Source organism: Phacochoerus africanus, chromosome 15 (assembly GCF_016906955.1).
Source record: "Phacochoerus africanus isolate WHEZ1 chromosome 15, ROS_Pafr_v1, whole genome shotgun sequence".
NCBI lineage: Eukaryota > Metazoa > Chordata > Mammalia > Artiodactyla > Suidae > Phacochoerus > Phacochoerus africanus.
The window spans coordinates 41,315,103-41,341,510 of record NC_062558.1 but is presented as its reverse complement, the minus strand read 5'-3'; the positions used below and the strand labels follow the sequence as shown (position 1 = coordinate 41,341,510).

The 26,408-nt window shown below is 53.6% G+C and overlaps 1 protein-coding gene across 1 annotated transcript in view; it reads left to right on the top strand.

Moving 5' to 3' along the window:
- Window positions 1–19,666, top strand: part of FAM222A (family with sequence similarity 222 member A) — a 55,805-nt gene extending 36,139 nt beyond the window's left edge. Inside the window, exon 3 of the mRNA XM_047761253.1 lies at window positions 17,165–19,666. Within this exon, the coding sequence (XP_047617209.1) occupies window positions 17,165–18,447 (1,283 nt within the window). The 3' untranslated portion in view covers window positions 18,448–19,666. The remainder of the gene's footprint in view (window positions 1–17,164) is intronic.
- Window positions 19,667–26,408: the final 6,742 nt, after the last annotated feature.

The following is a 26,408-nucleotide window of genomic DNA, read 5'->3' as shown; positions in this document are numbered from 1 at the left end:
TGATCACATTAGTTAGATCTTGTGTATCCTTACTTACCTGTCATGGATAGAGAAATGAATCAGATGCCTACCACTAACGTGTGTCAGTCTATTTCTTCTTGTAGTACCTAAAGCTTTGGCCTTAGGAATGGTGATGCAATAATGTTATTTAATGAACAGATATTAACACCTTAAATCTTAATAGTGAATTGCATCCTTCTTTGCTGTATTTAATTCTTTTTGGCCTGGATTTGGTTTTATCTACTAAGATGGTAACTGCCTATTAAGATGCTTTTGTAACTCGTGTTTTTCTTGAAACCTTTGCCAATCCTTTTATTTCAACCTTCTGAATTACTTTGTTTAGATGTGACTCATAGAACATAGAGTTGAATTAAGCTTTGTGATCCAATCTAAATGCCTTTTAAAAATTTTTAATAGGAGAGTTTAGCCCATTTACATTTACTGATATAATGATGTCAGGTCTTAGTTCAGTCATGCTGTGCTTTCTCTTAATGGCTTTGAAACATCTTTCCCTGTGTGATCTACGGTCTGTTTTGTGTACCTACTAATCATAGGGAAGGCTGGTATCCTTGATCTAGTGGTGTCATGTTAAATAATCCCCTAATTCTCTGTTTCTTGGGGAACAGTATCAATTCCATCGACCCTAAGAGGAACATAATGATGAACTTAGCATATTTTCTTCTCTTTACAACAGTTTCTCAGAGTTCACTTCATCCTTTTAAAGCTCTGTGACCTGACATCAGCTTTAAATATCTTTTGATTCCAGCCCTTAAAAAGGAGGACACTGTGTACTTAGACTCCTGTCCCCCTCTTTCCCCATGCCTGCTCTTCTTAGTGATACCATTACCTATTCGTAGGGCTTGTGAGGTTAGCGTCCGGTCGCATCACCAGTCATTTCCATCTAAGATAAACAGGGTCTGGGCTCACCACCAGTCCTTTTGCCTTGTTCTTCCATCATCTGAAGTTGCCCTCAGTTTGTGTCTCCTGTAAATAACACTCCTGGAATTCCCACACATTCAGAAGGGTCTGTCTGTTGACTTTTCGACTTGAATGAGCAAAAAAAAATAATCCCTGGGTCACTCTGTTTCCTTGAGGAGTTCTTGTAGACGTTGTTCTAGTCTAATGTTGACTGTTGCCATGGAGAAGTGAAAGCCTGATTCTTCCTCCTTTATATTTCATTTTGATCTTTCCACGTCACTCATGTCGTTACTTTAGCAGCCTGTGTCTTGGAGTTGACCGTTCAGACTGATTTTCCTGGAACAGTCCGTGCCTTTCGACAGGCAGATCCATGGCTTCCATTCCATTTCCTTCTTTTGGGGACTCTAGCTAAGCGCAGATTGGCCGTCTTCTGCCCATCTGCCCTGTGTCCCCTCTTCTGATTATGCCTGACTCCTCATTTCCTTTCATTTTGCTCACTTGTGGTCCTGTTTTCTGTGACGCTGCCTCCCCCGCCCCCATGCTCGTTCCCTTTCTCCTAAGTTTTTCTTCCCCTACTCTTTGCATTTGTTGCTTTATAGAGATAGTTGCTTATAACATTGTTTCCTTCACAATGAAATATTGGGCCATAATCCTTACCTCTTCGGGGGCCACGTTTTTCTGACGGGAAGTGGATTTTGCCAACCGTTCCTTATGTTTTGCCTTTTACTTTTCTGATATATTTTGATTAGGTCCTGTGCTGGTTCAATTTTGATTAACTTGCCTCTGGAGGCTATTTCCAGAAAGACAAGGGGGTTCGAAGATGTTACACTGACATCCTCAGAACTGAAGGTCCTCTGATGGTGTTCGTTCAGAGATAGGGGTTTAGAGAAATATTTGTCTGCCTCATCAAAAACGGAACAATGACAGATCATCTGGCATAGCTTTCAGTTTCAAGGAAAAACATTTTCCAGGCACAGCCCCCTCCCCTCCTTTTCCATGGCCTCCAGGGAGAGCACATTCTCTTTTATAAAATTAGCTACTTCACTGAATAGATTGTCCATGGAAAAATTCAAGAAGCATGAGAATTTAGTGAAAAATAACTCTCCTTCCCAGAGGAAACCGGCATTAGCAGTTTCTTAAAACACCCTCCTGAAACGTGTGTGCGTGTAGCAGGGGCAGTAAAGCACCTTTTCCGTGAACATTCGCACCCTGACACGCGTCTCAGCTCCTGGCCTCCCCCTACCCCACCCCACCCGATACATCTTGGAGATGATTCCCGCCCCCGCCCTCGTTGTAGTCCACTGTACAGAGGAACACAGTGTTTTTAACCATCTCCCCGCTGGTGGACATTTAGGTTGTTTCTAGTCTCTTGCTATCCCGAACAGTGCTGCCGTGAACATCATCTTTGTTACCTGTGTGTATATCTTTGTTACCTGTGTGTATATCCCACTCTTCCAGGGTGGGACTGCTGGCTCAAACAAACTGCATTTTAGCCTCTGATTGCTACCATCCAGGTGCAGGATTTCCTGTCTTGCCCTATGGGCACCATGTCCTGGGCTGGTCCTTCTTTCCAAGGCTGGAACTAGAGAAGGTGGGCTTCCGCTGCCCACTCAGACCCTTGACATCTGTGCACTTACTGGAAAAGACACCGACTCTGTAATTGAAGAGCCCAGGAAAGAGAGAGGCAGGAAGGGAGATAAGCAAATTGAATTGGGCGCCTTGCGGCCCCGGTCAAGGCCTAGACAAGGCTCCTGGGCATTCAAGCCCAGGCTGACCCTCCTGTCCCTGTGGCCCCCAGGCAGCACTGACTGAGACAGGAAGGGCTGGCCTTGAGCTGCGTGACCAGACCTCAGGCTGCCCTGTGTTTCTCACCAAAGGAGAAGGGTCTTGACTGGGCCACGTGTAGCATGACCTTGGATGAGTCAATCAGCCTCTTGGGGTCTGTGTTCTCCCTTCTGTAAAGTGAGGGGTCAGATCAGATGGACTTAAGAAGCCATAAGCTCTAGCAATATGTGATAATGTCAAAAACCCAGTGGCGGATGGGTTCCCAGCATAGCTCAGTGGTAACATACCCAGCTAGTATCCATGACGATGTGGGTTTGATCCCTGGCCTTGTTCAGTGGGTTAAGGATCCGGTGTTGCCATGAGCTGTGGTGTAGGTCACAGATGCGGCTCGGATCTGGTGTTGCTGTGGCTGTGGTGTAGGCCGGCAGCTGTAGCGCCAATTTGATCCGTAGCCTGGCAACTTCCATATGCCTCAGGTGTGGCCCTAAAAAGACCAAAAAAAAAAAAAAAAAAAGGGAGAAGATGTGGCCCAGCCTGAGCCCCTCCTCCCTCTTCTTCCTGTGAAATGGGATCAGAGTGGCCTGGCTGCATGAGGATGGGCTGCCGCGAGCACCGAGAACATGGCCCCAACGAACCTGAGGCCTGAGTCTGCAGTTCACCCCTCTGGGAGGTGGAGGAGCCGGGGTGGCTGGCAGTTGTAGCCTATTCCAGGTGACCCAAGAAAGTGACCTGGAGAGAAAGGAAAAGACGTAGGGGGGAGGAAAAGTCCACTCCCCCTTCCCCACCTCAGGCCAGAAAATCCTGGGCTACTCCCAGCAGGGTCCAGTCCCTGGGTCCCAAACGGGACCCGCCCACTCCTGGGACAGAAGCCTGGCTTTCTCAGCTGGTCAGGATGGTGCCCCTGATAAGTATTTGTCTTTCTCATTAGGGTTCAGACACACAAACTTCGAGTCAGGCACACAGCTGAAAGTACGGGCCAGGTAGAAGGCCCCGGGGAGGCACTGTGGGAGCCGGGGGTGCATGTACTCAGGGACCTGTCCTCTGGGGAGGGGGGCGCTGAGGCAGCCACCCCAGGAGATCGGTGTGAGGCTCCACCCTCACCTGGCCAGAGCCCGGGTGAGGGAAGCAGCCCCGCTGTGCCTCAGGCTAGTCCCCTGAGGGTGAGGGTGGCGGGACGGCCCTGCCTTACCCACCGTGCACAGGGCACAGGCTTTGCCACCAAGATGGCCTGGCTGTGCCCTGAATGGGCTGAGTGTTCTGTCTTGGCCGCATGAGTGACTGGCCTTCCCTGGGCCTTAGTTTTCTCTGCTGTGATGTGCGAATAAGAACAAGACAGAACCCCCAAGGGCCTGGCAGCAGACTCAAAACCCTTTACCTAGGAGTCCCGTTGTGCCTCAGCATGTTAAGGACCCTACATAGTCTCTGAGAATGTGGGTTCCATCCCTGGCCTCGCTCAGTGGGTTAAGGATCTGGCGTTGCCGTGGGCTGTGGTGCAGGTCGCAGACGCAGCTCAGATCTGGTGTTGCTGTGGCTCTGGTGCAGGCCGGCAGCTGCAGCTCTGATGGACCCCTGGCCTGGGACCCTCCATGTGCCACAGGTGCAGCCCTGAAAAAACAAACAAAAACCTTTACCTGCTTCCATCTCTCTCAGAGGGTAGGACCCCTCTACCCACACCTACACCACAAAGGGATAGAAAGTTCTCCAGCCTGTCTCTCTCGTCTTCACAGAGGAAGCTTCGAAGGGCTTGCAAACCCAAGAAGATGAGGGAGCAGGTCTCCCCCCAACTCCCGCTCCTCCCCACCTGACACCCCGAACCCCAAAGCTGGCTCCACTGCCCCCACGAGCATTCCTGCAGGTGCAGCTGCTTCCACTGACACTAATAAAATACGGAAGAAACAAAGCAATTTAAAATTCCAATAAAATTAAAAACTCACCACTGGCTGCACAGCAGATTCAATTATGTAGCAGTTGCCGAGTGCAGCCTGGGGGATGGAGGGACAGTCTGGGGCCTCCCCCACCAAGCCCAAGGGAGGACAGCAGCATGGAAGTGATGGCTGGGACAGGGCCGGATAGAGTTAGCCCCCTTTTATGACGGAACAAATAAAAAAACAAGCTCTTAGCAAACCGGGGTGGCAGGTACTTTCCTTCTATCACAGAGGATCCACCGCATTCCACTGAAAACCAACCCCCAGGATGATAAAATCAGAGGGGGACAAAGACCCAAATCACTGCCTTTCCACACTGTACAGAGGTCCTGGCTGGCTCAGGAAGACAGGGAAAATTAATACGTTTTAAGGATTAGAAGTAAAACTGCAGGAGTTCCCGTCGTGGCGCAATGGTTAACGAATCTGACTAGGAATCATGAGGTTGCGGGTTCGGTCCCTGCCCTTGCTCAGTGGGTTAACGATCCGGTGTTGCCATGAGCTGTGGTGTAGGTTGCAGACTCGGCTCGGATCCCGCGTTGCTGTGGCTCTGGCGTGGGCCGGTGGCTACAGCTCCGATTAGACCCCTAGCCTGGGAACCTCCATATGCCGTGGGAGCGGCCCAAGAAATAGCAACAACAACAACAACAACAAAAAGACAAAAGACAAAAAAAAAAGAAGTAAAACTGCATAGAAACGGCAAGAGAAGAACTCAGCAAGATTTGCTGATAGAACATCAGCAAACACAATTTCACTCCCCTATAGCCGCAGTGGGCCAACTTTTCCTGTAAAGCACCGCTATTTTCGGCCTTGCAGACCCTACAGGTTCTGTTGCAACTACTCAGCTCTGTGGACTTGTAGCTTGAAAACTGCCACAGACACGCGGAAATGAGTATGCATGGCTAGGTTCCAATAAAACTTTATTTACAAAAACAGGCCGCAGGCTCTATACCCTTAACAGAGAGTTGGAAAATACATTTTACACAAAGATACTGATAAAAAAATTTTTTTTTGGAAAGTCTCACCTGTATAGTAACAGGTATACAATTCACCTCTTCAAACTGTACCAATGACTACTTACTAGCATCAATTCACAGAGTTGTGCAACCATCATCAATATCAAATTCTGAACCATTTGCTCATGACCCCCAAAAGAAACCCAGTACCCCATAGCAGTCACTCCCCACCTACCCCTCAGCCCCCTCACAGCCCTAGACAAACTATTAAGCTACTTTCTGTCTCTCTGGATTTACCTATTTTGAACATTTCATATAAATGGAATCATAGAACATGTGGCCTTCTGTGTCTGGCATGTTTACATAGTATGTTTTCAAGGTTCATCCACGTTGTAGCAGGTGTCAGTACTTCAATCTTATTATTGCCGCGTAACATTCCATTGTATGGATATGCCGTGTTTTGTTTATCCATGTACAGCTGGTGGATGTTTGTGTGGTTTCCACATTTTTGGAAATTATGAATCATGCTGCTCTGAACATTTGTGTACATGCTTCTGCATGCTGGAGTTCCCATCGTGGCTCAGTGGTTAAGGAATCCGACTAGGAGCCATGAGGTTGAGGGTTTGATCCCTGGCCTTGCTCGGTGGGTTAAGGATCCGGCGTTGCCGTGAGCTGTGGTGTAGGTCACAGACGCGGCTCGGGTTCCGCATTGCTGTGGCTCTGGTGTAGGCCAGCGGCTATAGCTCCGATCGGACTCAAGCCTGGAAGCCTCCGTATGCCCCGAGTACAGCCCTAAAAAGACAAAAAGACAAAAAAAAAAGTTTCTGTGTGGATACAGGTTTTCACTTCTCTTGCAGTATATACTGGGGAGTGGAAGTGATGGGTCACATCATAATTCTATGCTTACTTTTTAGAGGAACTGCCAAACTGGTTCCCAAAGCAGCTGTGCCGTCCGACACTTCCATCAGCGGGGTCTGAGGGTTCCAATTTCTCCACATCTCACAACCCTTGTTAGCATCAGTCTTTTTGAGTCCAGCCATTCTAGTGCAGATGACATGGTATCTCACTGTGACTGTGATGTGCATCTCCCTAACGGCTAAGGATGGTGAGCATCGTTTTTATGTGCTTAGAGGCCTTTGTATATCTTCTCTGAAGAAATGTCTGTTCTGCTCTTTTGCCCATTTTTTAAAAATTGGCTTATCTTTTTATTAAGTTGTAACAACATCTTCTAGATACAAATCCCTTTTCGGATTCATGGTTCACAAATATTTTCTCCCATTCTAGGGTTGCTTTTTCCACTTTCCTCTTGATGTCTTTTGAAGTAGAAAAGGTTTTAATTTTGGAGTTCCCACTGTGGCACAGTCAATTAAGAATCCAACTGCAGCGGCTCAGGTCGCTGTGGATGTGTGGGTTTGATCCCTGACCCAGCACAGTAAGTTAAAGCATCTGGCGTTGCCATAGCTGTGGCTCGGACTCAGTCCCTCGCCTGGGAACGTCCATATGCCACAGGTGTGGCCGTTAAAAAAAAAGGTTTTAATTTTAATGAAGGGAACATTTGTTACTTGTGCTTTTGGTTTTGTATCTAAAAAGGCTTTTGCTTAACCCTACATTGCAAAAATTTCTGTGTTTCTAAGAGTTTTCTAGTTGTAGCGCCTACACTCAGAGATCTGTGATCCATTTTGAGGGTGGTTTTTTTTTTTTTTTTTTTGGCTATGCCAAAACCAGAAATGTGATTGTCCAAATTTGTCTTTTTTCAAGTTATTTTGGGTCTTCCGAGTCCCCTGATTTTTAGCATCAGCTGTCAATTTCTGCAAACAAGCCATCTGGGATTTTGGTAGGGATGGTGCTGGCTCTGTAGACCAGTTTAGGGAATATTACCATCTTGATCTTTTTTGTTTGTTTTGTCTTTTTGCTATTTCTTGGGCCGCTCCCGCGGCATATGGAGGTTCCCAGGCTAGGGGTCCAATCAGAGCTGTAGCCGCTGGCCTACGCCAGAGCCACAGCAACGCAGGATCCAAGCCGCGTCTGCAACCTACACCACAGCTCACGGCAACGCCGGATCGTTAACCCACTGAGCAAGGGCAGGGACCGAACCCGCAACCTCATGGTTCCTAGTTGGATTCGTTAACCACTGCGCCACGACGGGAACTCCCATCTTGATCTTAAGTCTTCCAATCCAGGAATGTGTGACATCTTCCCATTTATTTAAATCTTTTTTAATTTCTTTTAAAAAAAATTTTCAGATTATAACTTTTGCTTTTTTGTTAAATTTAATTCTAAGGTTTTTTTTTTTTTTTTCCCCAATGCTCTTGTATATGGAACCATTTTCTTAATTTCATTTGGGATTGTTCATTGTGAATGTATAGAAATACAATTGATTTCTCTATATTGACCTTCATATCCTGCACACTTGCTGACTTGTTTATTCTAATGTTTTTTTTCTTTTTAGTAGATTTTTCATTGGATTTTCTCTGTGCAAGATTATGTCATCTATGAATAGAGATAGTTTTACTTCTTGCTTTTTAATGTGAATGACTTACCTCTGCGGGTGTAGCATGTCCCTGAATATCTGGGCATACGTGGCTCCCACGTGTGACCCTGGGCATCTGAGCGTGTGTGTGTGTGTGTGTGTGAGCTTGGACACGTGTGCACACACGCTCAGAGAATGAGAGGAAGGGTCCTTTGTGTGGTGCCCAGTGATGACCCCTACCCTGCAGTGCCTGGTCTGGCCCGGAAAGAACTAGAAGGCAGGCAGCCAGCCTTGTCTGAGCACCACTGTGTACCAAGCCTTTTGACACATATCCTCTCATTTCATCTTCACTTGGGAGAAACAGGGAGCTGGGGTCACTCCCTTAAGGTCCCCCAGCTGGGAATTGGGGCACCTGGATTCACACCTGGGTCTGACCTCCAAGGCCCTGGGGCTGCCAGCCGGGCAGTGGACTGAGGCTGGAAGCAGGTCGGGGGGCTGGCAACCACGCTGCCCCTTCCCCCCTCCCTCCCAGCAGAGGCCAGAGAACAGCTGCGATGCCCTGGCCCTGCTGCCTTCCCCTGCCCCCTTCCTGGGCGTCCTCATTAGGGATTCTGCCGGTGCCACCAGCTAATTAGTGTCACGTTAATTGAGCATTCAGAAGGCTGCCACCTCCAAGGGCAGAATGTCAGCAGCAAAGGGGAATGCAGATGTGGGCTGCTCCTCCCTGTGGGCCAGGCGAGGTCCTATGCCCAGGGGCCCCCTCCTGTCCTGGACCCCCCCTCCCCGGCCTCCATTTCAGCACAGATATTGTTAGGGAGAAGGCAGAAGGCAAAATCTACGACAGCATGAGAAAAAAGTGGCATTCACAAAGCACCTACTGTGTTCAGATGCCTGGCACACCTTTAAGTCTCCCACCCCTGCCCTGGGAAAGCCCCATTTTACAGTCAGAAAGTCTGAGGCCCACTGAGGGAACAACTCTGGGGAGGGGGCGGGCAATGCAGTGGTCAGTAGGAAGCTGTCAGCTGGACAGGGGCTGGCGTCTGTCCGGTAGCTGACTGGGCTCCCACAGAGAAGCCTGGAGCTTGGGCCACCCCTTCCCACCTCCACCTGCCCCCTGAGCAGGTACCACGCCCCTGCCAGTGCAGAGCATCACACTGACCTGAGCAGCCCCTGACGTGCCCACCCCTTCAGCCCCTTGCAGATGAGAAACTGAGGCTCACGGTTCGGGGGCTGCCCAAGGTCACCCACAGCAAGTGGCCAAGCTGGACGGCCTCCAGCTGGAGCCTGAGCTGATCACCCCTCCATGGTCTCCGCAACAGAACCCTCCCCTGCCTGGGCCCCCCTCCAGCATCCGGGAGGCAGGGGGCTGCCGAGGCCCACTCTTGTGTCTCCCTGTAGCAACATTAAATCCCACTCAAAGGGCTGCTTTTAATTGGCTTAATATACTCGTTAAGAACTGCGTCTATTTAACACACCTGTAAAAGGTCCATAACATTAACTTAATGGCAGCGACGCTCGCCCGCACTGCCAGCCAGCCAGGCAGCCTTTTAAATTTCCCAACGAGGTTCTCACAGGGGCCACCGCAGGCAGGCAGGGGGCAAGAGCGGGGGTGGCCCTGCTCACGGGGGGCCACCTTTGTGTCTGCACATGGGATCCAGGTGCCCGCAAAGGCCCCCAATCCACCCAGGAAACAAGTCAACAGTGACAGCAGGGGAGTGCTGGGGGGCAGGCAAGGAAGGCTGCCTGGGGCAGGGGGATGCACCTCGGCTTTGACCAGGAGGCTCAGAGCCGGCAGACCATGGGGTGTAAGCAGCACCTCTTCTTCATCCTCCTGGTGTGTAATTCAGGCGCCTGCTGTGCGTCAGGAGCTGCATGGACACTTCTATCCCATCCCAGATTCACCCCTCCTGATCGGGTACTGGGTGGCGTGGGGGTGGGGAGACCCGAAGATGGAGCACTTCTTCCCGGGGTGTGGGGCAGGGGAGGGAGACACAGAGCAGAAGAGCAGGGGGTCCAGGCCATCAGCACCGACCTGAGAGACCAGTCTAGCCACAGCATCCGTGGCGCCCAGAGGTGGAGGGCAGCGGCCCAGAGGACATGCCCGGGGCTTAAATCCTGGCTCAGGAATCCTTTCTCTGCCACCAGAGGTCTCACACTGGTGGCCCACAAGCCACAACCTGCCCACGGTGTGTGGTTTGTCCTGCAGGGGTCTGAACACTGTTTGAAAAGAGAGCCCATCTGGGTGGGGCACGCCTTGTCCACCTCAGTCCTTGCCCTACCTGGGCCTCTGTGCACCAGCGGTCAGCAAAAGCAGGCGGGGATTTGTGTTTGCAACCCCAGCTTGATACTCTGGTTCCCTGAATATCCAACCTCTTCTGAAACGCAGGGCCCACCTTCAGAGGCCACCATGGGACTGGAGAAGGGCGAGGCCCTGGGTGACTGGGGCAGTGCCAGGCCCAGAGGCAGCCCCCCACAGATGGGGACCATCAGCAGGAGAGGAGGCCCGGCGACACCATGCAGACATCCAGGGGCTTGTAGGGGTGCTGCGAGGGAGGTCAGGGCCAGGTGGCCCTGAGCAGCTCAGACTTCACACGAATGGGGGCTCATGGGAGGGTTTTGCTGAGAGAGGCAAGGCAGCAGAGACTGTAACTGAATTCATCACCAACAACTGTGGCAGGCACAGGATTGTCCCCATTTTACACAAGAGGAAACCAAGGTGCAGAGAGGGGCAGGGGCCTGCCTGGAGCCACATCATGTGTGGCAAAGCTGGGATCTGACCGTGACGCCTTCTCAAAAGGTGCCAACCAGCCCCTGTGCTCTGCCCAGGAGCAGACGCTGCCCGATGACACGGGGAGCCAGGGAGCCTCAGGCTGCTCAAGGCCAAGGCAAGCAGAGGATGCTTTGAAGCAGGGCCGCGTGAGGCAGAGGCCAAGGGCAGGCTGGACCCTGGGAGGTATGGGCACCTGTGCCTGCCCTTCCCCAAACCCTGAAGGAGTACTCGGGCAAGGCTGGCCACCAGCAAGTACCGAAAAGCACAGAGAAAAGAAAAAATGCCCCTTTCCCAGGCCAGCTGCTGTTGGCATCCGAGCTTTTTTCTTTAAAGTTTTTTTTTTTAGGGCCACGCCCACGGCATATGAAAATTCCCCAGCCAGGGGTCCAATCAGAGCTGCAGCTGCCGGCCTACACCACAGTCACAGCAATGCCAGATCCAAGCCGAATCCATGACCTACACCACAGCTCTCAGCAAAGCTAGATCCTCAACCCACTGACCAGGGCCAGGGATTGAACCCACATCCTCTTGGATACGAGTCGGGTTTATAATCCACTGAGCCACAACAGAACTCCTTTACCTTAGAGAAGGAGGGAGATGGGGGCGTGTGCAGCACAGCCCCCTTTGGAACCTCCTCTTTCCACATCCCTACACTGTACCCATTTCCCCAATCGTTAGAGCCTTCACAAACCTCCATGAGAGTGTCCAGCAGGGCAGGTTTCTGTGGGGGCCAGCTGGGTGCTCTATCTCCAGGGAACAGTCAGGTTGCTCCCAGGAAGGTTTCCTCCTAATGTCTCTCTTCCTCTTTTCCACCCAGTGGCTTGGGGGAGTGGGGGGGTCCCATCAAAACCTACATCAGGTCACATCCCTTCTCTGCTCCCAGCCCTCCAATGTGGAGCAAAGCTGGGTGTCTCAGTGGCACAGGCCAATTTGCACTGAACGTCCCCTGCCTCTCAGGACCATCTCCTAGGACCGTCCCCCACTGGCTCCACTGACCGACAGGCACCCGCCCACTCCCTTCAGCCTCTCCTGCCTCCACTGCCGAGATCCCTCTCCCATCAGACATCCAGGCGGCTTGCCCTCACCTCCTTCCACCCCCTGAAAAGCCACCTTGTCAGGAAAGCCTCCTGCGCTGATCCCCAACCAAACCAAGCGCCCCTCCATCCCGTCCCTCTCTACCCCCCACCCCTGCTGTCCTGGTTACTCTGCTGCGTAACAAATTACCCCAAAGCTCAGTGGCCGCCCACAGCCATCTCATATGCTCAAGACATAGACAGGGCACCATGCGGTGGTATCTGCTCCATGATGTCACTGGGGAGGGGGCCTGCTGGTAGACCCAGGCTGGGGTCTTTGGAAGGCCCCCTCCCTCACTCACCAGGCGGCTGCCAGCTAAAAAAGCCACACGTAGCCTCTCCACACAGCCTGGGCTCCAGCAGTGGGCATCCTGAGAGAGACCCACTAGGGTCTCTAGGCGGAAGCCACATACCTTCAGGATGGAGCCAGGACAGTCACCAGTGCCACCTCTGCCGCATTCCGTTCAGTAGAATGGAGTTGCTGAGTTAGTTCAAGTAAAGGAAAGTCTGGCTCCTCTCTGTGTGGGAAGAGGGCCAGAGAGCTGTGGACACAATCTAACACTACATACCTGCCCCCTGCTTATTCATGGGGCCCACTGTCCCCTGACATGTAATGTACTCTCACCCCCGGCTGGACGTCAGCTCCATGAGGGCAGGGACTTTGGTTTTCTCTGACTGCCCTCCACCACCAGGATGGCACCTGCGCACAGGTGGAGCTCAGAAAACATTGGGGGAGCAGGGCTGGTGGGGGGCAGGGCTTTTCTGGGGGCCACAGGGCTGCCTCTGGCTTAGCTTCTCCCAGGACCAACTCTCCAAGTACTGTGAACAGGGGCTCCCAAGCTGAATGGGTCCTTCCGGCCACAGCGCCATCCCTCACTCAGCACACCATTCCTGAGCTCCTACTACATGTCCTGTGGGTGGTGGGGGCGCCAGTGAATAAGCCGGGTCCGGGAGCCCAGTCTGGTGGGGAGAAGGATGAGCCCGGGCAGTCGGAATGAACCGGGCACTGAAGGAACCTCCGCTGGGGTCCCCTAGGCCAACTTGGGGAATCAGGGACCCAGGGGGCCCATGGGGTTCATAAGCCCATGAACACTGCTCCCCTGCCCCCCACTATTGCTTAGAAGCCTGCCCTGGCGCAGCTTGCTTGGCTGGTTCCTTCCCATAAGGCCTTTTTTGGGTCATTACATTTGCCAAAACGGTGCTGCGCAATTGCACTGAACACTGGTGGCTGGGCCCACCTCCAGGGTCTCCCCAAGACACCTCTGGAGCCTTCACCAAGTGAACGTCAGGGGCCCAGTCTGGCTCAAGTGGCCAGAGACCATCCCCACACCGGCCCACAGCCACTGTACCCCAGTGGAAAAGGCGCCAGGGGTGGGTCTGAGGCACCTGGGGTGGCTCAGGAGAAAGGCCTTCAAGGAACAAGCTGTGAGGCAGAGCTTACAGGGGCACCGAGATGGGCCAGGTTTGAGACGCAACTCTTGGGGAGGACCCTGGGTTACTGTGGGTCCACGCCCACCCAAAGGCAAGCACATGTCCAGAGAGGCCTGCCCAGGCCGCCAGTGGGCAAGTCTCTAGAAGGTGAGGGCAGGCATGAGAGCCGCCCAGCCATGTGGCCCCTGATGGGTCCCTTTCCGCCTCTCTGAGCCTCCAGGCTGCCTCCAAGGTCCCTCCTCCGGACACTCTGCCTCCTCATTCTGTGGAACAAGAAGGGGGCCCTCCTGAGTCTCCCGGCTTCAGCCTTGGGCATAGACAGGGTGATGATGATGTGGAAGGCACATAGGCTGGATCCAAACCCCAGCTCTGCCCCTGCCGGTTGTGCGTTCCTGGGAAACCCTGAGTCCCCATTTTCTCCTCTGGCAAATGAGGGCCTGGATTAGGTCTCTATTGCCAGGCAGGAAGTTGCTCCAAAACTTAGTGGCCTAAAATAATCTTGGATGGTTTCCTGGATCAGGAGCTGCTTGGCCCGGTAGTTCTGCTCTGTGTCTCATGAGGCTGCAGGCAGATGTTGGCAGGGGCTGCAGTCATCTGAAGGCTCAACCGGGCTGGAGGACATGCTTCCGAGGAGGCTTTTGAGGCTGCTGGCAGGAGTCCATCTCCTTGTGGACCTCCCCACAGGCCGCTCCAGTGTCCTCACGGGCAGCTGCTTCCCCAGAGCCAGTGAGCCGAGAGAGAGTGAGGGGGGAAGCCACAAAGCCTTTTGAGATGCAGCCCCGATGTCACACTCCTTCACTTCCACAGTATCTTATAGGTCACACAGGTCAGCCCCATTGGCGTGGGCACCAGGAGGTCAGGATCACTGGGGTCAGGGACAGATCTCAGAAGCCACCTGCCAAATGCCACAACCTGTCTGCTCCCTTATCTGTAAAATGGGACCACCTCCCACCTCTCGGAGCTGTCCAATGCTCCAGACAAGAGGCATTAGGGAAAATTCCAGGCACGGAGCCTTGCACAGATGAAGCGCTCACCAAAGGACAGCCTCCGTGTCACAGGGCCATTGGCTCCAACAAACGCTGGAGGGACCAACCCACCCTGCTGACCAGCGGGGGACTGGACCCTTCTTTCAATGAATGGGAACTAGTAGCAGGCATTGCTCCTTTTTTCGTCTTCTTCTTAAGGTTTTAAACACCTAATTTATTCCATCCATTAGATAGATTTTGTAGATTTAATCATTTTCACAGTTGGTGGCTCATTGGATACTCAAGATAAACTCCAAATGAAAGTATAATGGTGAGGACAAATGAGTTTTCACACCACAATGGCAGAAACTTGCTTGGGAAGAGAGTTTAAGGGGAACAAAAATACATACAGATATAATTTTTTTTCCCCCGGCAGCTGCTTTTGCTGACTATAGTAGGTTACCACAGTTAATTTCACCAGTTTTGTTCATCTGTAAAATTGCATAAAAGTGACATTTTTGTGCTCATTATAGCAACTGCTGATTTATGGCTGGTAAATGAAGAGCTGGTCCCTTTTTTGCGGGACTCTCCGAGCGGCGCTAAGTGCCCATGAAATTGCTTGTATAATGTAGTTTAAATCCAATCTCAGAGAAAGATTCCCCCGTTGGCCAAAGTGACATTTCCATTCTCCACACTGAGTTTATTTTAGGCCACTTAGGAGGGGGGCTGCCCCAGGCAGGGTCAGGATGGGGGTCCAGGGTCGGCTCCACCTGCCCTGCCCAAGTGAGGCCCAGGGATGGGGAGGCCCTGCCCTAAGGTACCTGGTGTTGACTGACGACCTCTTCGCTCTCTGCTGCCCTGCCCAGGCCAGAGCCCAGCCCCACACCTTGGGGCCCAGGCAGTGATCTTCCTAACAAGGAGGCCTGCCCTGCCCAACAGCTGCCAAGGCTCGGGGCTCCCAGCATACTACTAGTGACACCGTGGTCAGACAGTTATCTTGGTGGGGTCCTTGCCTGTGCACTGGGGGCTGTTTAGCAGCATCCCTGACCCGTGCACCCTAGATGCCAGTAGCACCCTCTCACCATGTTATGAGAAACTGAACCCTTCTCCAGACATTGCCTGTGTGCCTTGGGGGCAGAACCACTGACAGCCACTGCCCCACAGGGAAAACGCCCTGCTCAGGCCCAGCGCCCTCCTGAGCTGCTTATCACGTGTCCACTCTGGGCTTCTCTCCTCCCTGGGTTCATAGCTCCCACCTGGGACAGGCTACCTCCCCTCTAGAGCTTTGCCCGTGTAAAATTTCTCCTCTTCTCCTTCCTCACCCTTGTCACCATTACCTTAGCAGGGATGCTCTTTCTTCCAGAATGCGGTCTCTGAAGCCCCCGGGGTTAAGGCTCCCCCACATCCCCATGCTGCCTGCACCTCCTCCATCTCAGCACGCATTTTGCTCAGGCTGGCTGGGAGCCCACGAAGGGGGTCAGGGATGAGACACGGGAAAGGTGGGATGTGGTGTATAGCCTCCTCAGGAAGGTAGTGGGGGTCTATACTCTGTCCCAGCCACAGTGCCATGCCCACCCGAGCACAAACCTTGCCCCTTCCTCTCCTGGGAAGATGCTTGTGCCCGGGAGACAGGGAAAGGTCTTACCACACTTAAAAGAGACCCACTTCTGCTATGGATCCACTGCAAGGATCGTTAAACCCTCACGGCCACCCTGGGAGGTAGTGTTAGCAGCAGCATAGCCCCATTTTACAGATGAGGAAACTGAGGCTCAGAGTGGTGAACACCCCCCTCCAAGTTTCCCTTGGGAGTCGCTACTGGGCCCCAGGAGTACCCACAGGGTGGGGAGGAAAGCAGACCCTGGGAGGAGATGGGCAGCCTTCAGGAGCAAAATCCCTCCTTCTCAGCTGCCTGTTGGTTGAAGGAGGAACTACAGGCATCAGGATGAAAACCAACAGCAGCAGCTTCTCCAGCTCCAGGCCTGGACTCTGTTCACTGAGCCATCATCATCCCATTTTACAGATGGGGAAAAAGCACCAGTGAAGGGGTGGGAGGAATGAACACTCACCAGGGTGGTCTTACAATGAAAGGCAGCGCCACGCAGGTGGCACAGAGTATGGAGCCCCCGAAACACCCGTGCTCTGCGCAGGGAGCGTGGCCAGAACAGTCTCTTTGGCAATCTGTTGGCCATTTTCCCCTGAATTGAACATTCTGGCCTCCCCTGTGTCCCGGCAGCTCTGCTCCTGGGCCTATTCCTAGCAGGACTCACTGAATCCATGCCCCAGGGGCCACAGCACTACTTGTATCAGCCCCAGGCCAGAAATGACCCAAATGGCATAGACAGCAGGAAGGACGAGCAAACTGCGATGCAGTCACAGTGAACACCACACAGCCATACGAAAGAATGGACTGCCCTGATGCCAGCCCGATGAATCTCAAAGAGCCTTGAGGGGTGGCGACCCAGCAGTGCCAACGAGCACACGCTGCAGGGTTCCAGCTCACCTGTGCCAGTACCAGGAGTCCCCGCTGCTTGGAATGGTTACTGATGGGGGGCCCTCGGGGCACTGGCACTGGCCTCTCCCCTGACCTCAGTGTCCCCTGTGTACTGGTCCCGTTGCTGAAAGTACAGCGCGCTACCATGTGTGCCATTTCCTTTACGCCCTTGACACTTTGATCCAGAGCATCAACTTTAGAAGTTTTAAAGTCTTAAAACCTTAGAAGGAGGGAGTGAAGGAGCGAGTGACCTAAGGAGAAAAGATGGAGGTAGGGCGGCTGGTGAGCCCTTCCTGGGAGCAGTGAGCAGTGTGGCTTCCGGGCACCCCTGTGTCGCCAGATCCACTCTCACTTGGGCTTCCTCCCATTCCTTGTCCCCGCAGGCGAGACAGTGGGCAGCTCCATGCATTCCTCCCGCTACCCGAGCCCGGCTGAGCTGGACGCCTACGCCGAGAAGGTGGCCAACAGCCCGCTCTCCATCAAGATCTTCCCCACCAACATCCGTGTGCCCCAGCACAAGCACCTCAGCCGCACCGTCAACGGCTATGACACCAGCGGCCAGCGCTACAGCCCCTACCCGCAGCACACGGCCGGCTACCAGGGCCTGCTGGCCATCGTCAAGGCCGCCGTCTCCTCCTCCGGCGCTGCTGCGCCTGCTGGGCCCGCCAAAAGCGTGCTCAAGAGCGCCGAGGGCAAGCGGACCAAGCTTTCGCCGGCTGCCGTGCAGGTGGGCATCGCGCCCTATCCGGCGCCCAGCACTCTGGGGCCCCTGGCCTACCCCAAGCCGCCCGAGGTGCCCGCCCCGCCGCCCGGCCTGCCCGCGGCCGCCGCCACCGCCGCCTCTGTCATCCCCCTGCCCGGCCGCGGCCTGCCCCTGCCGCCCTCCAACCTGCCCTCCATCCACAGCATCCTCTACCAGCTCAACCAGCAGTGCCAGGCCCCGGGCGCCGCGCCTGCCGCCTGCCAGGCCGTGGCCGTTCCCCACCCCAGCCCGGCCAAGCATGGCCCCATGCCCAGCTTCCCCAGCATGGCCTACTCGGCCACCGCCGGCCTGCCCGACTGCCGCAAAGGCACTGAGCTGGGCCAGGGAAGCACACCGGCCTTGACGTTGGCTGGGGCCACCAAGCCTGCGGGGTATGCGGAGGGTGGCCTGGATTACCTGCTGTGGCCACAGAAGCCGCCCCCACCACCACCCCAGCCACTGAGGGCATACAGTGGTGGTGCAGTGGCCAGCAAGTCCCCTGAATCCTGTGCAGGACGGGTGTATGAGCGGGCTAGCGGGTCACCCCTTAACTGCGGCGTGGGGCTGCCTGCCAGCTTCACCGTGGGCCAGTACTTCGCCACCCCCTGGAACAGCGTGCTGGTGACCCCCACCAGCGACTGCTACAACCCAGCGGCGGCGGCAGTGGCGGTGACCGAGCTGGGGCCGGGGGCAGCCAGGGAGCTGGCGGGGCCCCCGGCGGAGACCCTCTCAGGCCTACCCAGCAAGAGTGTGTGCAACACGGCCGTGCTGAGCAGCTCCCTGCAGTCGCTGGAGTATCTCATCAATGACATCCGGCCGCCCTGCATCAAGGAGCAGATGCTCGGCAAGGGCTACGAGACAGTGGCTGTGCCCCGGCTGCTCGACCACCAGCACGCCCACATCCGCCTGCCCGTCTACAGATAAGGCCTGCCCGACAGATGCACAGACTGACGGGGCGCCGGGGGGGGGAGGCAGGCCGCAGAACAGGGTGGGCGGCACGTAGGGGGGCCAGCCCTGCCCTGTGTCCGAGTGCCCGGGGATGCCCATAGGGAAGCCGGGCTGGCTGCTGCCATGTGGCCACCCGATGGGGAGTGGCAAGGTGACCTCACTTGCCAAGGTCCCTCCCCACCCAGGGTGGTCTGCCCCGGGATGCGGGGAGGGCCCAGGGCAGCCACTGACGTCCACATCTTCCTCCATCCAAGCTGACAGAGCAGGGAGAGAGGAACCATTTAAACACAGGAATGGTGGTTCCTGGCTCTCCAGGAGAGGGGCTCCTGCCACAGTGGGATGCAGGAGGAAATGTGAATAGGCTGGTCTAGAGTCAGGGTAGGGACAAAGCAGCCCCCAGGGCTCAGCCAGTTTCTCCCTCCGCAAGCTCCCCAGCCTCCCGGAAAAAGAGCAGAGGGGACCTACAGGAAGTCACTGGGCCCACAGCGCCCCTCACTGCCCAGTCCTCTAATCTAATAGAGGCTCTGGACCACTGGTCCCCCTGCTCCTCCTCTCCTAGGCTCTCTTCTCCTCCCCACCATTCCTTCCCAACCCAGAATCCCATCGCCATCCTCCAAAACCTGGACTGCCACCTGCCCTCTTCCCTCCAGTACATCGTACAGGGCTGCTGGGCACAGTTGTGCAGGCTATGTACTGCACAAGGGCAACTCATCCAAGGAGACACCACTTGCATCCTAAACTTGTATATTTATTACAGCAATTTTCTGAATCTCGAGGAAGGGGCACCATTTACCTATTCGCACAAAGGCACCACAGGGGCTACAATGTCAGAGGGATCAGACCCTGCCTCCTTCAGGGGTTCTCCTAGCAAGGGGGCTACCTGCTGGTTTTAATCAGGAGAGCCAATGCAACTCCCTTCCTGCAAGCCGCCCTCCAAGGCCTGCCCCACACCATGAGGGGAAAGGCGGGCAGGGGCCCCCCCATTAGGTCCCCGAAGCCTGATTTTCCCCAAGTCCTGGCCCCTCTGGCACTCTGGAAGTGGTACTGTATCTCTCTCCAAGGCCTGTTCAAGCACTAAGTGCATTTACAAATCTCTGAGAATGTTTTTTTTTTATACTAAAATTGACCATTATATTCTACTGTGAGAAGTGCAGTCTGCACTATATTGTTTTAAAAACGAAGAGAAAGAAAAAAAAAAAAAAGGAAAACACAGATGGTGTCTCAGCTGTGGGATTGTTTTGTAGCTCTTGTTTTTGTTCCTTCTTCCTTCCTCCCCTTTAGGAGTAAAACTAGCTGTCCCTTCCCCTGCTAACTGGCTTGGCGCCCTCAGAAGCCTCCTGGCACCTCCTGCTCTGGGCCTTTGTATGCGATGTTTCATTTACTCCTCCAGCTCCTTCTAAGTGGACATCATCATTTACCCTGTTGATGTGTCAGCCACTCAATCGGGCCAGCAATGGGTCCAGAGAGCAGCCAAGACAGAACTGAGGCCGGGCCCCTCTGGCTTGTTCCCTGAGTGGTACAGAGGTGATCTGGGGCTGGCAGCCCCCTGCATCACTAATTACCTTCCCAGCTCTTCCTCTGTGCCTGGCACACCCATGCCTCCCTGGAGGCAGCATGGCTAGGGACAGGCCAAAGCAGCTAAGCAGTGGCTATCTGCCTGGCCACCCCCAGCACACACCCACCCTGTGCCCTGGTGCCTGGGGATGTCCAGGAGATCACCCCTGCCCTAGGAGTCTCATCATTTATCAGGCACTTACTGTGTGCTGGGTATTCTATACACAGCATCTCACTGGAGCCTCACCACTGCTTGCAAGGGAGGGGGTGTCCTAGAGGAAGAAGCTGAGGCTCAGAAATGTGAAGCGACCTGCCTGAGGTCACACAGCAAGTCTGTGGAAAGTTGGGGTTCCAACCCCACAGCAAGGACTCCCCCTCATGTCCTGTCCCCCCTTCTCCCAGGCCTGCCAGCCCAGCGTCTGAACAGAGGGGAAGTGGGGAGCCCCCAGTCTGACTCAGGCCTCTCCCCCGCCCCATGCATGGAGCCCTGTCCAGATGCCTGACGTGACAAGGTTCTGGGTGGAGGAGGGACAATGGGGACATATCCCTAAGGCTAGATCCCTGAGCTGGCAGACACAGAGGCTCTGAGTGGAAGAGGCTGTGTCCATGTGGGGACCTGGGCCCTGCTGAGCTGGGTCAGTGATCCAAATGCATCATGCATGTCCCGGAAAGCAGGAACAGGCGTCCCGCTGGGCAACCAGCCAGGGAGTCCACACCGTGTGGAAGGCCACCAGGAGTCATCACAAACAGGATGTAAACAAAGTGTGCTTCTGACCTCACATAACTGAGAACAACCCCCTCAGGTATGTAAAAAAATCATCCCCGTTTTACAGATGAGGACACAGAGAATCTAAGAAACGGCTGCCCACGAGGATGGTAAAAGAGGGAGCCAGGTTTTGGCATCAAGGCCCACACCCTGGCTCCTCCAGCAACACTGAAGCAGGCCTGGGGGCATCACAGTGCCCAGGGCCACCCGGCCTCCAGTGAACTAGACATGAGTCCACATCCTACCACTGCCGCTTTAACCCTGAACCAGTCCATCCCCAAAGGCAGCAGCGCCAAAACCAGAGACAGACTTTAGGGAGCCTACAGCACAGTGTAGCAGGCCCTACAGTCAGGTTTGGGGCTGGGTGGGGTACCCTGTGGCTCACCTGTTCCCACAGGGCTACCACTGGGGCCACCTCAGCACCACCTCCGGGTAGCCCAGTTCCCCATGTCCTGGGGCCACCCACCAGGCCCACCCACACTGGGATGTCAGGGAAGGGGACAAAGTCAAGACTGGAGCCACCCTCCAGGCCAGGTCCCTCACATCCGGAAATCTGGGCTGAGGACCTGCCCCTATAACTCTCTGAGGAATGGGTCTGCGAGCAGGGCAGGTGGGGGCACAGGGCACAGCTGGTCCAGGCCCTGGCCCGGGGGGAGTTCCAGCCCTGTCCTAGCACCAGCTCCCCAGCTGCCTCGCCCCTTTTCTTCTCCCTGGGGGGTGAGCTAACTGATCTCAGAGGGCCCTCCAGCCTCATCACTCTCCAGCCTCACCCTTGTGCTTTATACAACCACTTTTGTTCCATATCACACAGGTGATAACCACAAACAGTGTCACTGTCACTGTTAACCTACAGCCTGGTTACTGGAGGCAGACCTACCACCAGGCTCAGCGCTAAACGGTGTTGACACCTCACAACTGTTCAGGTGCAGGTGATTCAGGCGCACGGTCCCACCTCACAGGTGAGGCCAGTGAGGCCCAGAGGAGCATGGTCACTGCCCAAAATCACACAGCTGAGGAAGGAGAGCAGAGAAGCAGCTGGGCTGTAACAGGGGCCTTCCGATTCAGAGTCTAAGCTCTTACACTGCAGTGCTATGCAAAGACTAGAAAACCACCAGGGACCCCCAAATATGGCCTATTTGGCTCCAGAAGCAGGCCCAGGCCCCACTCCCACACCTCTGCTGGAACTTCACGCTGGGTGAAGGAGGAAGAAGGGAGACGCTCCCATCCATCCCGGCCCCTAACACCCTCCCACCAGACCTGCAAGCCTTTATTTTCGGACGCTAGGTTCCTCTTCCTCTCCGTGTAGCTGTTTGGGGGCTCATCCCCCTTAAAGCTGGGCCATCCAATTCAGCAGCGACGCATGGCTGGCGCCAAACCGCCTTCATTACTACCCCTTCCTGTCATAACAACAATTAGAAGGTCACCCCATTTTCCAGAGGCGTGGAGCGGGGGCGGGACGGCTTCGGCGAACATCTTAGCGGAGAGAATCCATGTGGGGGATACTCACCTTTCCAGGGTGGCTCCGTGTTTCTTCATTCACGCGGGCCTTTAGTCCAGCTCCCACTTCCACCGCTGCCTTGCCTCGAAGCAGCAACTTCTGAGCTGCGCCTGGGATTCCACGTGCGCCTGGGTGCCTGGCGCTGCACTGCGCGTGCGCGTCCAGGGTGCTCTTAAAGGGCCCACACACTTGCCAGGGGGCCTCCTATGCTGCCTGCTGGAAGGTGGACTCCAAGCATGGGGGCAGGTGAGCAGACAAGAGCTTTCTTGTTTAAATCACTACCATCACCAGCTCACCAGAGAGTGGCAGGGGGAAGGGACTAAGCAAGAAAACTAATCTCAGTCTCCTACAGACTCCATGTGTGACCCTGGGTGACTTGTGTGGTGACATCTCTGAGTCTCAACTCCAGTTCTCTGAGCCTCTGTTAAAGTGAGCCGTGGTATTTGAAGGACTGGGACAGCATCATGTGATGTGTGATCAGGATGACAGGGAAAAAAAGAAAGAAAAAAGGGGAGTTCCTGTCATGGCTCAGAGGTAATGAATCTGACTAGTATCCATGAGGACGCAGGTTTGATCCCTGGCTTCGCTCAGTGAGTTAAGGATCCTGTGTTGCTGTGGCTCTGGGGTAGATCAGCAGCTATAGCTCCAATTCAACCCCTAGCTTGGGAAATTCCCTATGCCGCAGGTGCAGCCCTAAAAAGACAGAAAAAAAAGAAAAAATGACAGGGCAAATTAGTCCTGTTAGTGGGGATCCCCTCCCACAGCAGTGGGGCCCAGGGGTTCCAGTCCTGAGGCTGCGTCCCTCACCCCCCAGTGTGTGGCCTTTGGCTAGTGACTGCCCCTCTTTAAGACACTTATTTCTCAACTGTAAAGTAAGACCAATATTACAAAGCATGTGTGGGGTTGAACACAAGAGATGGGTCGTCTAATCCACCAAGCAGCATGGAGCCTGTTCCATGTATTATTTCTGTCGTTACCTACTCTGGCTGATTTTCACCTTGGAAAGTGGGTTTCTAGGTTAAAAGAGTTTGAGACACAGATGCCTCTCTCCCCCTCCCCACCTCTACCTTGGAGATGCACAGATCACATTACCAAATTAAAGGCTCTGAAAAGTCCTACAAGCAAGATACCTCTCCAGCTTTAACCCAGCATTTCCCTAACTTTTACCGGTCACCTAAGTTTTTGTTTCTGTTAGCATCCCAAGGGCTTCAGAAAATCCTGAGTCCTACCCCATGTGTTGCAGTTGGGGAAACTAAGTCCCTTCTCCTCAGGGGGCCTGTTTCCACAACTGCAACACAAAGGCTCCTAATGGGTTTGCCGCAGAGCAGGAACTGACCTGGAGCTGTTGAGCCTCGTGTCCTAATTGGTCTTTGGCCCCCATGTTGAGCTAGGCCCCAAGGAGGGGGAAGACCCCCCAGGGAGAGAGAGAAAGCCCATGTTTGAGCAGTACCCATGATACCTTTTTTTTTTTTTTAATATTTTGTCTTTTCAGGGCCATATCCACAGCATATGGAAGTTCCCAGGCTAGGGGTCCAATTGGAGCTATAGATGCCGGCCTACGCCACAGCCACAGCAACTCGGGATCCAAGACACGTCTGCAACCTACACTGCAGCTCAAGGCAACGCCGGATCCTTAACCCGCTGAGCAAGGCCAGGGATTGAACCTACATCTTCATGGATAATAGTCGGGTTCATTAACCACCGAGCCACGACGGAATTCAGTTTCCCCTATTTTGAAAATGAGCAAAGTGTGGTTCAGAGAAGGGAGGCAACTTGCTTGAGGACACACAGCCACTAGGTCCTAGACTTTACAGAGGCAGATATGAGCCCCTTTTTCTCCTGGTGGGAAAGGTGGTTGTCGGATTTCCGAGTCTTACAGCCTCAGGGCACACCTAATGGGGAGCTCATCCAAGTTTCCCGCAGACCTCCTCCGTGGAGGTTCCTGGATGTGACTACAGCAGCCCCTGGTGGCCAGTCTCCAGGATCAGCTGCCCCACCCTGCAGAGGCCAAGGCGGATCTGGGGGATCCAGGGGGCGTATCCCTAACTGAGGGGGGCTGAGATGGAGGGGGAGTCTCTGATGTCATTGAACACCTTGATGTGCCGAGAAGACTCTGAGCTGGGATATGGGGACCTGGGTTTTAGTCTCAGCACCACACAACCTGTCCTGCCTGCACCTGGTAAAAGCCATCACGGCCTGTTGCTGTAGAGAAATAGAATGTGCCCCTGCTGTGGAAAGACTAAATTGCTAAATTAAAAAAAAAAAAAAAATCCCGCCCCCTCCCCCCAGCAGGGCTTTCCTCCTTAAAAGGATTCGAATTCTGACTCCATCACAATCCAGGCTGTATGTACTTAGGCAAAAGCGTTTACTTCATTGGGTCTCACTTTCTCCAGCTTTAAAATAGGCAGAAAAATTTGTTCTTGTATCTTCATGATTGTGGCAAAGTAATAGGAAACCCTACTCATGGTATAAATAAGGGAAAAAAATGGTAATTTCAAACAATCATAAGATCTGTGGTAGGGTGGCTCCAGGGTTGGTGAATTCAGTTGCACATTGGTATCATCAAAGACTCATATCCTTTTCATCTTTCTGTTCCACCAAGCCCCTTCATGGTTGCAAAATGGCTGCTGCTATTCCAGGCATCACATCCAGGCCTGACAGTGCCCAGAAAAGAAGACACTGTTTCTTATATTTCTCTTATTTCCCAGAATTCCTCCTCCTTCAGCACACTTCCCCTTTTGTTTCATGGGCCAGAGTTGGTTCACGTGGTTATTCCTATATTGATACATAGATAGCGTCATGCTGGCTGCCCCAGGGAAGTCCATGACTGTAAAGCACAGTGGAGAACTCTAAACAAAATGAGGTGCCATGAATAAGGAAGAAGTCAAGACTTGCGGAGAGGCATCCACACCAGTCCATGAGCGCCCACACTTAGTTCTGAAATATGAATGCCAGACACTGAACACAGCGCCTAACACACGGCAGATACCATATGTGTGCTCATCTGTTTCCTTCTGTTCATGTTTCTCTCCAAGAACCCCAGACTCCCGGCCTGGCCTCTCCTGATCCAGCCCCCAACCCTCCAGCCCTAGGGCTTGGGTCCCCACCTCCTTCTATCCTGTTGTCTGGTTCCATCACTACCACCCCCTTTTGTTTCTGTCTCAAAAGCTGGGGAAGAACCAGGATCTCCCCATTGTCCCTGATGATTTGGGATTCCTGAAAAATAAAAGACGGAAAGTGCCTGATTCTCATGCAAATGCTTTTGCCAAGGAGTCAAAAATTAATAACAGAGGACTGTGATGAACAGAGACCTGGAGTATTTAACCACCCCATCCAAACAACTGAAGCGATCAGAACGCACTGTTATCCAGGCTCGGTGCGGAGACTGACTGCCGACTACGACATGATTACATTCGGAAATGTCAGAAGCATGGGTACGCAGAGGCAGATGAACAGTATGGTTGAAAATGGCTTTTGATTAAAAAAAAAATCCCCAGCATTCATCTAAAACAATAATAACAGCTAATAATAACAGGGCATGTAATAATGAACTATTCATAGGCATAAGAGGTAATTGTTCAATTAAGATCTGAGAGTTTCTGAGACTGTCTTTTCTGATGGGGTCCCATTGTTTTTGACTCTGGTAGCACTAATTATTTCCCAGTAGTGCTTTAAACTGGGGATGAAAAAAGCCCTGCTGTCAAATATGACATACAAGTGCTCTATCATTATTAAATACACACACACGCACATAATAAGAAATCCTTCTTGGAATAAAGTTAGGGGTATGTTCAAACTGACAGTCTCGGCGGCTCAGCAGAAGTGGCAGGTGACAGCCAGGGTCTTCACCCATAGCAGAAGTGATCTGGCCTCATCATCTCTCACCCCTCAGGGTCAGAGGGTTTTCTCTCCAAGATGGGGTCTGAGGGCAGAATGCCTGGGTTCGAATCCTGCCCCCACCACTCACCAGCCAGGTGCCCTGGGCAAGTTTTCCCCTCTCTGAGTCTCAGTTTCCTCATCTATAACACGGAGTGCAGTGGACAGTCAGGTTTTTTGGCCTGACCGGGTTCTAGTTACTCTTTCTTCTACTGTCTATATCCAGTAGCTATTGCCACAAAA